Source organism: Lathyrus oleraceus, chromosome 6 (genome assembly GCF_024323335.1).
Source record: "Lathyrus oleraceus cultivar Zhongwan6 chromosome 6, CAAS_Psat_ZW6_1.0, whole genome shotgun sequence".
NCBI classification, from domain to species: Eukaryota; Viridiplantae; Streptophyta; class Magnoliopsida; order Fabales; family Fabaceae; genus Lathyrus; species Lathyrus oleraceus.
The window spans coordinates 510505560-510523612 of record NC_066584.1 but is presented as its reverse complement, the minus strand read 5'-3'; the positions used below and the strand labels follow the sequence as shown (position 1 = coordinate 510523612).

Sequence of the window (18053 nt, the reverse complement as noted above, 5' to 3'; positions counted from 1 at the left end):
AGCGAACAAAAACCTAAAAGTTTTATCGAATCAAAAACTAGTAAAAATGTCAGAGATCTGGGTAAGGGGGTTGGTTATGCAATGGGAAGGTTTTAAGCACCCAAAACATCCTAGGTACTCCTAGGGAGCCCTTTTCACATTGGTTGTAAGGTTGGTAGTTTGTGAAAATTTATTTGTGGAAACATGATTGAAGAGATGAGGGAAGAATATACAAATTTATTTACATTTGTGTTTGGATGGATAAACCCATTGCCTACGTACCATCTTAAACAAGATTGGGATCAAAACCTCGTAGTTCGGGGTAAAAATCTCAAAAATGAGTTGGTGAATTGATTGGTCCAAAAGCCTTAAGGTCTTTTGTTATCCAAGGGAGAAAACTCAACCTAAAACCACAAATCCACCATGTGAGGATAGCTTCAACATGCTAGTGAGGGGTTAACCCTATAGTAAGCATGAAAGACTCATTGTCCATCACTAAGGATATAGGTGAGTATTATATCTACCTCAAGGATAACTAAAATCTAATAGTTAAAGGTTATGAAAAGTTTTGATTAAGAAAGTGGCCATTGAAACCACAAAAGTATTTGAATGAATGGTATTTACCAATGAAAAGTATTTACAAAATATGGCCAAAGTTGATTTAAGAGTTCAATTCACAATAAGTATTATGAAAAGGTTTGAAAATCAAAAGCATAAGGCTTAGGTTTCTAATGTTTGAAAAGAAGTGTTAAATGTTTGCATAAAAGTTTTGGCTTGGGTTAGAGTGGAGGGAAGAAGAAGAATGGCTAAAGTCCTAATCATACAAGAGATAAGGGATAAGAAACAAGACCACAAATGGAGTGCCTCTCTTGAGATCATATTGATGATCCAAGTAGCTCCCATCCTTTGGAATAAGCAATCACAATAATAGTAAGCTCAAGCAATCAACAATCAATTTAGCTCTTGGAAAGTTCCTCAATGGCACTTAGATGTCTCTCTCTTAGAAGCTCATGGCAATGGTTCCTCACTTAAGCTCAATGTTGGAATCCCTAGCACAAGAACACACACATTAAAAAGTTCCATCAAATAATCAAGAATGAACAAGAAGGAGTTTTAGAGATTGGTCCTTTCAAAGTTCTCTTCAACATTTATAGCATTCTAAAGGCCCAATGCCTAGTTGCTCTTTGACTTTTATAGCACTCTAAAGGCCCAATGCCTAGTTTCTCTTTGACTCCAAATTTGCATAGGGAAAGTCCTAAATTCTAAGTCCATTTGTCCATTTCTTTGCATTTGGTCCACAACAATCAAAACACAAACACGATGATATATACACAATTATGTGCTCAAGTGAGCAAAAGGCAAATTGCATTAACATAAACATGTGCTCAAGTGAGCAAAAGGGAAAAGCAAATGAATAATATGTACAAAGATAATAAATTTCATAAAAGTAAAGTGCAAGAAGTAAATGTTAATGGTTAATGGTTAATGTTAATAGTTAGTGTGCCATAAGGCAAATTTAGCGTTATGTTAAGCAATCGTAATTGGACTTATGTAGAATTCACAACTATCTGAGGCCGGTCAATAATAATGTAGGCAACAACACAAGTTAGAAGTCTTGATTAGTGAACCAAGTTCCAACAACTTGCCATGCCAAAAGGAGGAAGAGAAATGATCTTGTATTGGTTTAAGTCCTTTGCATGATTTAGGAAGCAATCTATCCTTAATGCAAAGCCATTCACTTTATCATTTGGTCAAGATGAATTAGATTTGAATCAAGAAAGATTAAACCTCCCTAATCAATGCTAACTTATCAACCTTTAACTCATTGATCAAAAGAAGAAAAGAAGAAGAAGAAGAAGATGAAGAAGATGGATAATGAAAATGAAGAAAAATAAAGTACATCAAATGAAAAGGAATGTACCAATCCATAAATGTTGACCAAAGATAGGGAAGATCAAGGTCAAACCATCAAAATCAGAAATGAGATGAAGATTGGAAGTCAAGAAACAAACAAAATATTTTTGGCATTTTTAATATTTGAGAATACACTTGAATTAAAATATTAAAGAAAGGTCAAACTTCAAAATCACTTCAAATCAACTTTGAAAAGTCCAAGTGAATTATCCCAAGTTCAACAAGGTCAAACAAAGTTTGATAAAAAATTTCAGCATTTTTAAAAGTCATAAACTATTTTTAATCAATTAAAAATGAATAAAAAATAATCTAATTGAACTAAAATCTCAAATAAATCTCAATCAATTAAAAAATTGATGAGAATATTTTTCATAGATCCATCATCATTCAAAGAGGTTAGAAAAATATTTTTGTATTTTTTGAATATCAAAAACTATTTAAAATGAATTAAAAATAACCAGAAAAGGGAAAAATCACAAAAAATATCAAATGATGAAATAAAAAATATTAAAAATCAATTTCAGAAACTAGAATTAAAAAGAGAAATAATGCAATTGGTCCCATATTTTTTGGACCAATAATAAAAGAGATATGAGTTTTTAAAATAAAAGGAAATAAAGAAAATAAAATCAGAAATAAGAAAATGGCAAAAATCAGGAAGCGTTGGATGACTTCATTAATTGACGTGGCAACATCCAATGGATCAGGAGCGCGCGCGTACCATAGTCATTAGTCAACTGAGAAGTACAATGCATTAAATAAAGTCATAACATCCAAGCGTGGAGATTAGATCTGGAGATTGAGATCAATGGCTCACATTGAATCTGGCAATGAGACGGTGGCCAGCGCCACCGTCTTCTCTGGTGAGCTCCGGCAAAGATCAAAAAATGCAGAGATTCAAATGATCACTAAAATGGACGATCCAGGCACCGTTCGAAAGGTGAAGTGATGTACATCACTCCTATACCACTCACTTCCACTCTAGATTCCTATTAAGAGAGAAATCAGAGATGGAAGTTTGGTGGTGTTCATCATGAACTTGCTCGATTTCAACAATTAAGCACTCAGTAATGATGCCTCTATAGAGAGGACTTCAGACAACACAATATCAAGTTCAATAGATCAAGGAATAAGGAGATTCGAAGCAAAAAACAGTTGATCAAAACCTTTGGATTATGAAGCTTTGAGTCCCTTTCCTTGGTTCCTTTTGCAAAACAGAACTTCAATAGATCAAATGATGAAGGTTTAGGAACTTTAGATCTGAAAATTCAACCAAATGCAATTGAATTTCAGATCTGAATTTTTGGAGAGAAATGAACTTGTTCCTTTAGGTATGGCTAGGGGTTCAATCTTGCAGCATTTCAGGCGCCTTCAGGTTGGAGAATTATGAAGCATATCACATGTATTTATAGCTGGAAAGGGCTGAGTGCATGAGTTAGCTCGTGTGCATGGCAAATGGATTTCTCATTGCATAGGCTTGTGTGATCATGTGGAAGGCCCAATGAAGATTGAAATGACCTGCTGAGTTCATGTGAATTGCAAATGGACGTGTACATTAAGTGTAATCAGCTCATGCATGGCAATTTGAATGGAATTTCACAAAATGCACTTAATCTTCATGTCTTCGAAAATGGTGCTTCCAAACTCCAAATGCTACCTCATGAGTAATGGTTAGAAAGCTTATTGCATAAGGAATAAATGATATGTTGATCAAAATTTCAATTGGGCCTTGGAAATTAGTGAATTTTGAGTTTAAAGTATAGGGTGCAAAACATGCATAAGTGAAGTTTCCAAATTTGGCCAATGTCCAAGCCCTTTTGTCTCAATGATGCAAGCTCCAAATGATAAAACCCTCAACATCAAAGTTGTAGATCTTTTTAAGACAGATCAATTTGGACTTAAATTTTGCATCATTTGGATTTTTGATGAAGAAGTTATGGGCACTTGAAGTTGGACTTTTTTCCATTTCAAAGCATTTGGCCCAAAGTGACCTATAATGTTTTGCATTATCACATGTATTTATTTTGAGATTTTGAAATTTTTCTCAACATAACATTTGAAGTAGAGACAATAAGCTTTCCGATTCATTTGGTTCCACCTCAAAATCATAAAAAATGGATGAGTTATGTTCTTGGGAAGTTGACCCAAAATTAGAGTTTCAGTCAAAATGACCTATAATGTATAGGAATGGATGATGACCTTCCAAGCTTCAAATCCAATTTTGATGAACATGAAAGTTGTTCATATTGTCCTTAAGAACATTTTTTCTCTTGGGGTCATCTCCATTTTACCAACAAATGAAAAGTTAGGTCTCAGTGCATTTCAAACTAGTCAGATGAATTGACTGATCAACTTCTCAAATCCACCACTCATATCTTGATAAATTGATGATTGAGGGCACTTATATAAGTTCAATTATGCATGAAATGATTAATTAAAGAACTTCCCTTGATTGTATTTGACCATGGGCTGAGGTTGCTTCAGGAGCAAGGCACACTTGGTACACAGATGAATTAGGGTTTCTTTGGGAACAAATCTCAAACCCCTTGACTTGCTTTGATCAAAATGATGAATTGAGATACTTAGGGAGGAATATTTGATAGATGAGAGCTTTGGGGACCATTGCCATGCTTGCTTTCATCTTCTCATTGCACAAAGGATCTCCTAGAAGCTTTTGACCTTGTGATTGCTCAAGCTACAAACAAGAGATATTAGTGACATATTTTTGTGCTTTTGGTTAATGAATAAAATGAGAAAAGCAATAATGTACAATTCAAGCATGCTTGGTGATCTCAAACCACTCACAAGGGGTCCCACCCAAAGACAAAGGGAACCAAGATGCTCATGATCCTTGAGGCTATGCAAGTGTCATGTTATGATGCCATGAGGGATCTTAGGGCTAAAATTGGGGTCTTACAAGGGGTGGTTGGTGTTTTGGCTAAGGCGACTTTGGTAGGGTGATGGTGTGGGTGCGAAGCGATGTTGGGTCTCATCTTGATGGTCAATTTGTTGGAGGTGGTATGGGGTATGCTCTTGGTATTGGGGTTGGGTGAATGGCATGTTTTGGTTGTATGTTTGTGTGCTTGTGGAACGGAAAGTTTGACGGATAGGGGGTTGCGAGTAATCGGGCTGAGAATGTTGTTGGGGGTTAGATTTGATCCTTCTTGTGTGTAACTTGCCTGGCGTGGGTCGTAGAGGTACATATCTTCGGCGATAAATTGAAAACCAACCGATCAGTACCAAGCCATATAAGTACGACTTGGTTTTACCTCATTTGGCATGACTGCGTCAGTTAAGACATGGTCATGACGGTACTTCCACTCGCGACACTCCGATCTTACGAATTTTGCCAAGGGTTGAAGTTCCATTGGTCGTTCACTTTACGCAGATGCCATTCTCCTAGGCTAGCTGGGGGATCTGGGATATTCTGGACCATACCGAACTGCAGCTTCACACAATCGGTGTTGTGCATCTCCACAGTTGTGAACCGTATTATCGGTGTGCATGTTGTCCATACGGCTGCGTCTTCAGCGTTGACCTCATGGTGATGATCCAGATTAAGGTATGGACGCCAAATGAACTGAAATGTTAAAGAAGGTAGGATTATAATGAATGTAGAAAAAGTTAACAAAATATAACGAAATAATTAAGTTATTTTGCTTACGTCTGTCGGTCGAAGGTGATCCAACAGGTTGCGATACTGAGTAATACAGTGTCTCGGACATCTGTTGTAACTCATACCACGTGCCGACCATCTACACCAAAAAGTTAAAAAAAAATAGTCTGAGGTAATAAACTTTAAGGAAGTAAGTAAAGATATAGCAATTTAAACAACTTACTTTTGTGCATATGGAAAAGTGAAAGGGTTGTTATTGACCGGTGCTAGAGACGGTAGTCTTGACCAACCTCATGCTTGTAGCAAAACAGCACATCCAGAAAATGTAGATGTGTCTTTGTGGGAGTTTTTGCACAACGAGCTATAGAGATAGGCTAGACAAGCAGATCCCCAACTGTAAATTCCTATTCTATCTACATGTCTAAGTAGAGGTAAGTACATAATATGCATGCTAGAACCACTACCTTCGGGAAATAAAAAGGATCCTATTAACAAAATAATGTAACACCTAGTTTTTATTATTCGAGCATCTTCGATAGAATGCTCATCTAAGTATAAACTATTATAATATGACTTTAGGCGTGAGAGTAGTATACCTTGACCTCTAGCATTATCATCTAACGAATCAGTGTCTAAGAGCTCCATGCAAATTGAATTTGCATAGTTGGTCTTACCATTAATAGCCTTGCCTTCAATTGGTAGTCCTAAAAGCATGTAGACGTCTTCTAACGTCACGGTACACTCACCGGTTGGGAACCAAAATGTGTGTGTCTCTGGCCTCCATCTTTCGCATAAGGCTAGAATGAACTTGTTATCTATAGACCAAGACATAATCTTGCTAATATGACCAAAACCGTCGAGTTCAACATGAGGTTGAATCATCAGGTCCATATGGACATATTCGTGGACCCGAGTTTGAAACCTTGATACATACTATAAAAGAAAGAATAAAACACTTGAATAAGTTGGTATGTCAAAATAAAATGGGGTTGGTGAAGATGAAAGATAAAAAGTTAACAAAAGAAAAAACTTACATATGTTGCGATGTTTGCAACCGTTCCTCTATGTGCTTCGCCCATTGTGAGTAAAGACATTTTGTTGGGGGGTTGGTGTAGATGAAACTAGAAGATGTTGTTGAAGATGAAGTAGTAAGAGTGATGGTAGAGGAAGTAGTAAGAGTGATGGTGTGGAAGAAGTGTTGAAGGAGTGGATGTATTTATAGGCAAATGGATGGGAGCATGAAAATTTGTGCTTGCATGGTGTCTCCACATGAATTGGTGACCATGTACAAGCTTTAAGAGGGGTCGCCATTCAAATAGGCGCCTCCATAGGGACATGCATGTAAGGCTAGGTCTGAATGCTTGGTTTCGAGGTCTGAATGCATGGTGTCTCCACTTGGATTGGCGACCATGTACAAGGACTAAGTGGAGGCTCCAATCCATTTGGAGTGTGTGTCTGCATGTCTGACACGTGGTTGTCTTGTCTCTTGCATGCTGAACAAGTCACTTGTTGATGGCTTGCATGGTTGACACATCATCTCTGACTATCTTACATGTCCGACACATGGCTGTCTTGTCTCCTGCATGCTGAACAGTCAATTCTTGATAGCTTGCATGGTTGACACATCATCTCAGACTATCTTGCATGACTGACACATCATCTCAGACTAGCTTGCATGTCCGACACGTCATCTCAGACTAGCTTGCATGTCCGACACATCATCTCAGAACTAGCTAGCATGTGAGACACTGATACCATCTATTTAAGTGTCTTACTATCAACATCCAAGACACTTCACTCACATTCATCTGCAGTAAGAAAATAGTTTTCATCTGCACAATGTCATCTTCATCATTATACAGTGTCAACGTTCACTGCAACGGTGAAACATTCGAGTCTGAGCTACATGGTTTTTGTTTTCGAAACACTGATACCATTAGAATCACGATCAAGAGAAATGCAACCTTCTTGCATTTGAAAAAAAGAATACAATCCTTTATAGGATCGGGTATTGTGTCAAAGATCACATATCAAAATCCAATATTTTTTTAGAATGGTCAATGCAAGTATTTCCCCCTTAAGGTACGAGACGATGAAGATGTTGAATACATGTTTGTTAGTCATGAACATTCAGGTTGCAACTGTATCGAGTTGTACATTACTCTTCAACCATGTATACCATCTCAACATTCTCAACTAACCGATCAGGATGAAGCTGGTGAAAATGATGCACAATGGTCAGATGAACTTAACCCAGAAGCAGAAGCAGAAGTCGACGTTGTTGATGAAGAAGAAGAGGAGACCGAGATACAGGATGATCACATGCTGAACAACGACGATGAAAATGATGATCAACCACCACCAATACCTCCTAGTCATGTCTACAATCCGCCTCAACATATGACAAATATGGATCTTCACGACGATGAAACATCCAACAGTGTTTTCTATAATCCGTATCCGAGATCAGAAGGTGAATTAAAGGTGGGAGACATGTTTCGTACCAAAGAAGAATGTGTTCTGGCAATCAAAAAATTTCACATGAACAACTCTGCTGACTTTACAGTGAAACGCACTGATTCTATAAGGTATGTTATCGAATGTCGTAACATGCTTTGTAAGTTTTGTTTAGCTGCGTCTTACAAGAATAAAAACGAATCTTGGGAGATCGCTTCAATAAACCCACCGCACAGTTGCATTGCAACTAACATTGAACAAGATCACCGTAAACTAAGCGCAACTTTGATATGTCAAGACATTCTGCCATTGGTAAATAAAGACCCATCAGTGAAGGTGAGTATAATTATATCCCATATCAGAACAACATATAATTATACTCCATCTTACAAGAAAGCCTGGATTGCGAGGACAAAGGCTGTTGAACAGGTTTTCGGCAACTGGGAGGATTCATTCAAGGAATTGCCACAGTTTTTATGGGCACTAAAAACATATGTCCCAGGAACTGTGGCAATTATGGAGACGGTGCCAACAATGATGCCAGACGGAACCTGTGCTACAGGTAATAGAATATTTCACCGTCTCTTTTGGGAATTTGACCTGTGCATCAAAGGTTTCGCATTCTGCAAACCTATTAATCAACTTGATGGCACTTGGTTATACGGAAAATACAAGGGTACTTTGCTCATGGCGGTTGCACAAGACGGTAACAACAATGTCTTTCTCATTGTCTTTGCTCTTGTTGAAGGTGAAACGGATGGTGGATGGGGTTTCTTTCTTCGACATCTCAAAACGCATGTGGCTCCACAAGCCAATCTCTGTTTGATTTCTAATAGACATGCTGCCATTGAGAGTGCATACAACAACCATGACAACGGATGGCATGATCCTCCTTCTACACATGTCTACTGTATCAGACACATTGCACAAAACTTCATGCGTGTTATAAAAGATAAGAATCTTCGCAAGAAGGTGGTGAATGCTGGTTATGCTTTAACTCAACCGTCATTTCAATATTATCGTGATGAAATTAGACTGTCTAATAAAGACGCAGGGAGATGGATAAATAACATACCAGTAGAGCAGTGGACAAGGGCATTTAACGGTGGTTGTCGATGGGGCCACATGACAACAAACATTGTGGAATGCATGAACGGGGTTTTCAAAGGAATTCGAAATCTGCCGATAACCGCCTTGGTAAGATCAACCTATTATAGGTTGGCTTCTATGTTCGCAACCAAAGGTGAAAGATGGAGTGCAGTGTTAATGTCCGGGCAAGTATTCAGTGAGTGTTGCATGAAGGTCATGAAAGAGGAGAGCATCAAAGCTACCACACACGCTGTAACAGTCTTTGACCGTCATAGACAAAATTTCAGCGTCCAGGAAACAATGGGCAACAACGAGGGGATACCAAATTTAGCCTACGTTGTTAGACTAAACAGAAGTTGGTGCGATTGTGGAAAATTCCAGGCCTTCCGCATACCTTGCTCCCATGTCATTGCAGCATGCGCTTATACTCGTCAAGACGCTTACAACCATTTATCTGATGTGTACAAGGCCAACACCATCATGAATGTTTATACTCAAAGCTTCTCAGTACTACCAATGGAGGATTACTGGCCTCCATATGAAGGAGATATTGTTTGGCACAATGACGAGATGCGTAGAAAGAAGAAAGGAAGACCAAACAACACACGTATCAGAATAGAGATGGATTCCACAGATAAAATGATAAGAATATGTAGTATCTGTCGTCAACCAGGACACAACAAAAATAACTGTCCCAATCGAGGAGCATCATCTAGGTCTTAAGCTTTTTGTAACATTGTATTTCTGTAACATTCAATCATTATATATCATAAAGTTCTTGTTACAACGAGTTTCACAACAAACATCAGTACAAAACATCTGAAAACATAAATATTCTTAACTAATTACAACAATCAAATTAATGTCGTCTCGACCGAACATCATTTCCCTAGCATCCTTATCAGTCTTCATTCGCACCCAACCAAAGATACTGTCAAGTCTCTCAATACTTCTGATTTTTTTCCCCTTATGGTATTTTCCCAATCTAACCATCGAACCAGCTCCCTCTTCAGTTGATCGAACGTGGTGATGTTCCAAAACATCATCAGCATTTGAGGTTTGTCTCTCGCATAAATCACCTTTCCGTATCGGCGACGAACAGCAAACATGATAGCCAAATGATTATATGAGATGTGGAACAATTTGTCACACAACACATCTATTTATAAGACAAAAAAATGCATTTTAGGAGGAGTCTCCAATTGAATTGGCGACTCCTCTTAAAACCTACACATAGGCGCCAATTGGATTGTGAAAAAGTCCAACTTCAAGTGCCCATAACTTTCTCATAAAAAATCCAATGATGCAAAGTTTAAGTCCAAATTCATTGTCTTGAAAAGATCTACAACTCTTATGTTGAATGTTTTGTCATTTGAGGCTTTTAGGAGGAGTCTCCAATTAAATTGGCGACTCCTCTTAAAACCTACACATAGGCGCCAATTGGATTGGCTAGGGCACCTGCCCTAACCAATCCAATTGGCGCCTCCATTCAAGTTTTAAGAGGAGTCGCCAATTCAATTGGAGACTCCTCCTAAAAGTTGGGTATTTTGGGAATTTTTTTGAAACCAGGGGTATTTTTGGAATTTCCTTGAAAAACTGGGTTATTTTTGTAAAAAGACCATGATCTTACATTTTCTTCAAATTTATATGATTTTTTAACGACATTACATCATTCATGTTGGATATCTTACTTCATTGGCATTTATAGGCTACAGTGCGACAATAAATTTATAATATATTTTTATAATATATTAATTTTGATGTAAATAATATTTAAGTTTGTTTAATATTTTGGTATTAGATGAAAATCATTAGTGTTTATTTGAGTTGTATCTTTCTTAGATTTACTTCTTTGTTGAAGTTGTTTTGCGTTGATAAATGAGTTTTTGCCTTAGGATGTTTTTGTTTATTGTTCTCTTTTTGCCTCTTGAGTTTTAGAGCGAAAAATTCACCAACAAACGAAAAACACCATGAAAGAAGACCACTAAGAATTCTCCACCACATTCTCCACCACATTCTCCACCATAAGGCAAAAAACACTCACTCATATATCGGTTCAAATATAAAATAAAATTCTCAAATCAAGATATGCGATTATTTTAAGTTTATATTAAAATATAATATTTAACTTCATTTTATTTTTTGAAATTTAAATCCGACTCATTAAACGATTAATTAAAAAAATCAACTCTACTATTAGAAGAATTCGAGTTTGAGATATACAAGAGTACACTTTAATATACTTAGTCTTCACAATTATGCCAAATAAAAAAAACTTTTATCTTTATATTTATCTTTATCTTTATAAACTGTATTCTATTTTTAATTAATTTAATTTTTATTTTAAATATTTATAAAATAATTAAAGATATGATATAAAAAATAATAAACCATCGTGTGAAAAATTGAAGTTAAAAGTTAAAATAAAACTTTAAAAGATATATTTGAAAGAAAATAAAACTACACAAAATTGATGTTTTGTCTTTATTGTATTTTTAATATGAATGAAAAAACATTATGAAGACTTGGATATTAATAGATGATAATCATAACGGCAAGGAATCACTGCAAGCGACTACTGGCTTTCCACAATCCAAACTCCATTTCTTTATAACTCTATTTTCCTATAAATGGATAGTCTCATCTGTTGCTTTTTATACTGTAAAAGAAACCTTTCAGTATAATATGGCTTCTTCTTCATCTACCAAAGTATCCATGAAGCTTCTCATCGACACAAAGAACCAAAAAGTTCTCTTTGCTGAAGCTTCAAAGTCTGTTGTAGACTTTCTGTTTAACCTTCTTTGCTTGCCTATAGGAACTGTAGTTAAGCTCCTAAGTGCTAATGGCATGGTAGGTAGCTTAGGCAATCTTTATCAGAGTGTCGAAAACCTCAACCAGAATTACATGCTGCCAGACCAAACTAAAGATATTTTGTTGAACCCAAGAGCTCAGAGCTCTTCAACTGATATCTCTGGCTTTCTTACCCAGAATGATGCCAATTCTGATGATGACCAAGGACCCAAGTTATACATGTGCCAAAATAAATGTAATTTTCAGGTGACATATGATAACCAACTTCGTTGTCCTTGCCGTCCCGGGTATGGTTATTGCAGCTGTACGATGAACAATGAAGTGCGATATGTTGGAAATAAGAATGTTGCTGAAAAGAAAGTTTCTACAAATATTAAGAGTGGTTTTGTGAAGGATGTTGTAACATTTATGGTGATGGATGATTTGGTGATTGAGCCAATGTCAACAATATCTAGCATCACACTTTTGAACAAGTTCAATGTCAAAGAAATTGGTACCTTGCAAGAAAAGAACGTAGAAATGGGAATGGATGAGGTAAAAACTAACTTCGTTATGTGTATAATTTTCTAATTTAGTTGTAATTTTGTAATTACATATTTTTTGTGTGTAACAGGGAATCAAGTTGCTTAAGGCGTCTCTACAATCAAAGATGGTGTTGACAAGTGTTTTTATCAAGAAGCAAAAGTGAAAACCGAGATGCAAGGAGTAATAAGATAGTTGTTTGTTTATCTACAAATGTTCTTTTTTTTCTTTTAAATAAGTCTTCAAAACTTAAGAAGATCAGACTGTTGGATTTTAGGTTTTATTTCCTTGTGATGTTTTCTATGTCTGAATGAGAACTATCATCTATAATATATTTTTCTATAATATCGTGATCCTATGTATTTTTTACTCAATTTATTTATAATAAAAATGAAAATTTCTATTATATAATTTTGATATATAAATATCTAGTTAATATCACTCATTTTTTATTTTTTTTTTGATAAGCACTTGTATTAAAACGCACAAGGGGTGCAACCCAATACAAAGGGACACAAATTACGATCCAATAAAATTATACGGATTAACAAACCATAACTCTCTATTAATATCTATACTCCCTTTAGACAATATAGAAAACCAATCTCTCCCAATTGATTTAATAATCAATAAAATCTCTACCACATTCCACATGAAATGTTTAAAAACCAAATTATTCCTAGCATTCAAAATGCTCCAACAAACCAAAGACCAAATAAAAGCGAACATAGACGACTTCACTCTTCCATCCAAAGAGTTTAAAAGAAATAGAAGCACATCTTCTCCGGAAACAATAGTATCACTCATTTTTGTTAAGAAACAAGATACATGTATAGAGTAAGGTTTGGAGCAAAGAAGATGAATTGCATTATTGAGAAGTAATGGCTATTATATAGCCTTACATCAGTTAAACGAATCAAAAGAAAAAAACCACCACGGAACAACAAGTCCTACAAATATGGATACTAGATAATAAAACTGAAAATTGAATAGGTCTCTTATTAACTGCAAATGAAACCACCCACTAACAATTAGCACTACATGCTAATTTCTATCCTCAACATCCTCCCTTAAATTGCAACTTCTCATTTTGACTTCTGACTTCTGGTTTGCAGTTTACTTCAATTTCAGAGCAAACACCAAGAGACTTTGGCAACTTCAAGAATAGTCTCACCTTCAATGATTTGGTCATAAGATTTGCAAATTGTTCTTGACTAGCACAATAAATCAAATTTACAATTCCTTCTTTAGACATCTCACGAAGAAACTGAAATCTGACATCAATATGTTTATTGCGACTATGCAAAACTAGATTTTAAACAGCTTCATTGTAGAACTGTTGTCTGTTTGTACGTGGTTTTCGTGCGAACAATCTCTAGCCTTCCTATTGAGATTTATTTGCAGAATCGGCTACAGCGTCCTAAACTAGATGTGTTGAGTATATGGTGTGTTCTTGGTGAAGTGTTTGGATCAAGAAAAATTATAGGTAAAAATGCTTGTAAGAAAGGGTGCAACGAAAATAAACGGATAAAGAAAGATAAAGACGTAAATAAACAAAACAAATGAAATGATTTGATAAGTTAAATGGTTGGAAAGTAAATGTAGAAACAAGTGTACATTTTTTGTAAGAAGTTAACTCTTTTGTCTTAGATGCTTGATACTTCAAGTGTTTTCCTTTTGCAATGTTATAAATGTCACCTTTAAAACTAGAAATTCAATCTACTTAAATAGTAATAAAAATAACGGTTATGTGGTTGTTGTCCATTCACGATGCGCCACGCGTCTGGGCCTGTAAGTACACGTCCTTTGCAACTTCCCCACGTTCTGCTTAACCGATTTGTATCAATCCTTGCATGTTTCGCTTCGACTTCGACAAGATCACCCCCTCGTCGACTTTCTTTCAACCTGGCTTAGGTCCCTCCTGACTGTCGAACCGCTTTGATTGCATTCCTCCTGCTTCTATTTTTCTTCTTCGGCATGATCGAAATTTGTTGGTTAACAAATTGCCTCCCTAAAAGGTCAGTTTCGAACGAGAGACATTTCGACCGAGAAACTTGGCGTTTTGACTTTTCCAAATTTCGGATGGATGTCTAATCGTTAATGATGTTCTGCACAATGATGATTCCTTTCCGCGCCATGATTCCCCAGGAAAAACGCCATCATTAGCAACTACTTCCTAGATCGTGGGTTTTCAACTAACTCTACTAACTTTCCCACTACCACTGAATAAGACATCTGTCGTCAATCGACTGACCCTTGGTTGCCATTCTATTTTCCTATAAATATCACTCTTTCACATTCTCCATTTTTTCTTTCCTCTTCTTCATTTGCGCATTTTTCTTGCAAATTTTCAGAGCGATATTACTCTCCTCATTTTCTTTCCTTCTTTTACTGCTATGGCCTCCTCTACTAATGCCAAGGATATAACCACCTTCAACACTGGTAACAACCCTATTGCATTCCAACTTACTGAAGAAGAAATTTTAAAGTCTATTCCTCAACAAACATCCACTGATGAGGCTGTAGTGAAAATCTGGCAACGCCAAATGCTTATTCCCTTTGTCGTTGCTGACAAACTCATTGATTTCCACGGGACGTATCCAGATACCAAAACGCAACCCATAAACGTTCAAACCCACTTCTCGGATTTACTCCTGCCATTCCATCAGCCTTTGAGAAGGATGTTTCCATCAACGTGAAGTTCATGGACCCAAAGGCCAGGGTTTTCAGTTCGATGCCTACTCCTGGCAATAAAGAGTATGTGGCTTGACTCAACAAAGTTCAACACAAACGCCAAGAACAATGGAAGATGGATAATATTTCCAACTCCATCCAAATCTCAAGGAATGCCCATCGAATCAACCCAAGTATGATGCTTGCTTTGATGTACTTTTGGGATGGTTCGACTAACACCTTCCAACTTCCTTGTGGTATGCTAACGTCAACTCTTTTCGACGTGGCAGACATTACTGTTTTCTCACCTTTGGACGAAACCTTCGACCCTACTCTTCCGACAGAAAATAACTTTTCTTTCAATCGTGCAAGTCTTTAGAACTATATTGAAGAACACCAAGATCAAGATTCTGTTGTAGTATCCGACGAGGAGTATATTGCTTTTCTAACTCTTTGGCTCTCGTATTATGTATTTTGTCATGGCTCTATGCAAATAGTCAAGAGCTATATAAGCCTGACAATCCAAATCCATGAAGGTCGACAGGTTTCGTTAGGTAAACTTTTGCTAGCCTGCTTGTACCATTCTCTAGGGCTTACGACACTAAAAATGAAACTTTCCCACTCCACTTCAAAGGCTCTGAACCTGTTTGGCCCCATGTGGCTGCTGCAACATTGGTTAAATGCCACTTTCGAGTACCAATTGGGTTATCCTGTGTCGGAGCGTATAATGCGTTTAAACCAGGATCGACCTATCAAAGGCGTAAGACTCGCCTTAATGACATGTCAGGAGACCTCCAGCAAACACCTCTTCATGTAGTATCTTAATATGTTCATTGAAGCCAATTCTTTTGTTCCAGGTATGACCCCATTTGTGGATCGAAGCTTTGGCCCAACATGGTTTAAAAACCATTTCCCTGGTGATTCTCCCTAAGTTGCAACGCTATCGAGTGTTGTGTGGAGGGAATTTTTGAATCCTACGATGTTGGCCTTCATAATAGAGGCAGGATCGAAGGGATATGGTTTCATGAGCTACCAACCTAACTTGGTGGCTCGACAATTTGGCCTGAGGCAGATGTTACCAAAGTTTTTGGTGTCTCATTCGACTGGCATTGTATGGGCTGGTCGACAACTTAACTTTAAAGGCCACAAAGCTTGCCTCAAATTTCACAAGTCGACTCAGCGTCTCGAATTACCAGTCTTCAAATTTCAACAATCCTTCCTGACCACCAAAGACTTTGACAAGTGGTGGTCCGAATACCAACGTCAATATTTTCCCAGTGCATTTTTTCTCCAAAACACGATCGATGCTTTCTCCGCCCTCGCTGGAGAAACACCGACTCCACAGTCGAATATCGATGCTCCCGTCGAAAAAAACCAAATTATAGATGTCGAAGAGGCCCAAACAAAAAAGGTAACCAATTTTCCCTCGCTTTTCCTTTCTTTGAGAAGCAAAAATAACAACCTCTTTCTCTCTTTGTCCTTATTTTTTAGGGTCGAAAGCGGGCTTCAGCTGCTGCGCCAGCCCCAAACAAACCTCTAAAAAGGAAAAAGGCGCTTTCAACTCTAAAACCACACGTACTTCGTGTCTTGATGTTTCATGATGTTTTTAATTCAGTCACCCTCTTATGCATCTTATGACTTAGGTTCTTGAAGAGGTGCCTTCTGTTGAAAGTGAGGATTCTGATGGCAGTGCCCACTCCCATATTCTTCCTACATCGAAGGCGCCACCATCTACTCTGCCCACTCCGGAGAGAAAGAAAAATAAAATTCTGGCTAAAAAACCTTCTTCAAGAATTGTTTCTTCGACCGCAAAGATCTCAGTTCCTGATGATCTTATTGAAGTCTTTGCACCCATAGGTCAAGCACAAACTACTCCAGTTTCCCCAAAAACATGTAGCTCCCCAGGTATTTGACCACTCTTGTTTCGTAACTGAAATTCTGGTATCAGATATGAGATGTCGAAGGTAATGTCACGACACTAATATCTAAATAATGCAAACAGGATAAAGAGAAAGAATAGTGATGCAATAGACACAAGCAATTGTTTACCCAGTTCGGTCCAACTCACCTACATCTGGGGGCTACCAAGCCAGGAAGGAAATTCACTAAAATAGAATCAGTTCAAAGACTCTCCGTATACTTCAACAAGTTACAGTCTTTCTCACCTAATCTCTACCTGTGCAATTTCTACCTAAGCACTCTTAGATATGAGAACCCACTCACTTCCCTACAATCACACCTGTGATTTTAATCAACAATCCCTTGTGAAAAGAAAACACTTTTCAATAACACACTCTTGATTTTACTTCACAGTTTCAATCAAGAAGACACACTCTTGATCTTGCTTAACAGCTTTGATCAAGAAGACACACACTTGATCTTGCTTAACAGCTTTGATCAAGTAGACACACACTCTTGCTTAAAAGCTTTAGAGTGACAAATTACAACCACATATCAGACCAATTCAATCATCAATTGATGACTTGAATGGATTACAAGTCTTACGACTAAATAAGACACAAACCCTAGCTCTCTCTCTGTATTTCGCTCGGTATTGGTTGTGTTGTAAAACAGGTTTTCTAAGTCCCTCTTTATAGAAGCTTTCAGCTGGGCTTGGACATCTTGAAAACCCTAAATCTATTTCCAACCAAATCTTCTTATGACAGCTGGTTAGATCTCTTTGGAAAATAAGTAAATTAGGTTGTAATCCATGATTGGATGCGCCTGCAAATCAGATCTTCAATCATACATAGATTGCCATTAATTGTGCAATCACAAAACACCATACATTCATACTGAATGTTCTGTGTACAGGATGTCATGACATCGGGTCTGACATCCTGGAAAAATCCTGCATAATTCAATAATTCCTTTTATAACATCCAGCAGGTACAACCATATCAGATGCCATGACCTTGTGTATGACATTCTGAAACAATCCTGCATAATTATGTTTCTTAAGCTCCAGCAAGTACATAGGATATCTCATGTT

At 37.1% G+C, this 18053-nt stretch overlaps 1 protein-coding gene across 1 annotated transcript; it reads left to right on the top strand.

Moving 5' to 3' along the window:
* Nucleotides 1-11679: 11679 nt before the first annotated feature.
* On the top strand, nt 11680-12599 carry LOC127098098 (uncharacterized). The gene is made up of 2 exons (XM_051036599.1): nt 11680-12400; nt 12480-12599. Exons 1-2 carry the CDS (start codon nt 11741-11743, stop codon nt 12552-12554), a joined length of 735 nt encoding a protein of 244 aa, XP_050892556.1. The 5' UTR covers nt 11680-11740; the 3' UTR covers nt 12555-12599.
* The last annotated feature ends 5454 nt before the right edge of the window (nt 12600-18053 follow it).

Coding starts and splice junctions, on each gene's coding strand:
- LOC127098098 (XM_051036599.1), top strand. CDS start 11,741: ATGGCTTCTTCTTCATCTACCAAAGTATCCATGAAGCTTCTCATCGAC. Junction 12,401..12,479: donor TAGAAATGGGAATGGATGAG/GTAAAAACTAAC, acceptor TGTGTGTAACAG/GGAATCAAGTTGCTTAAGGC.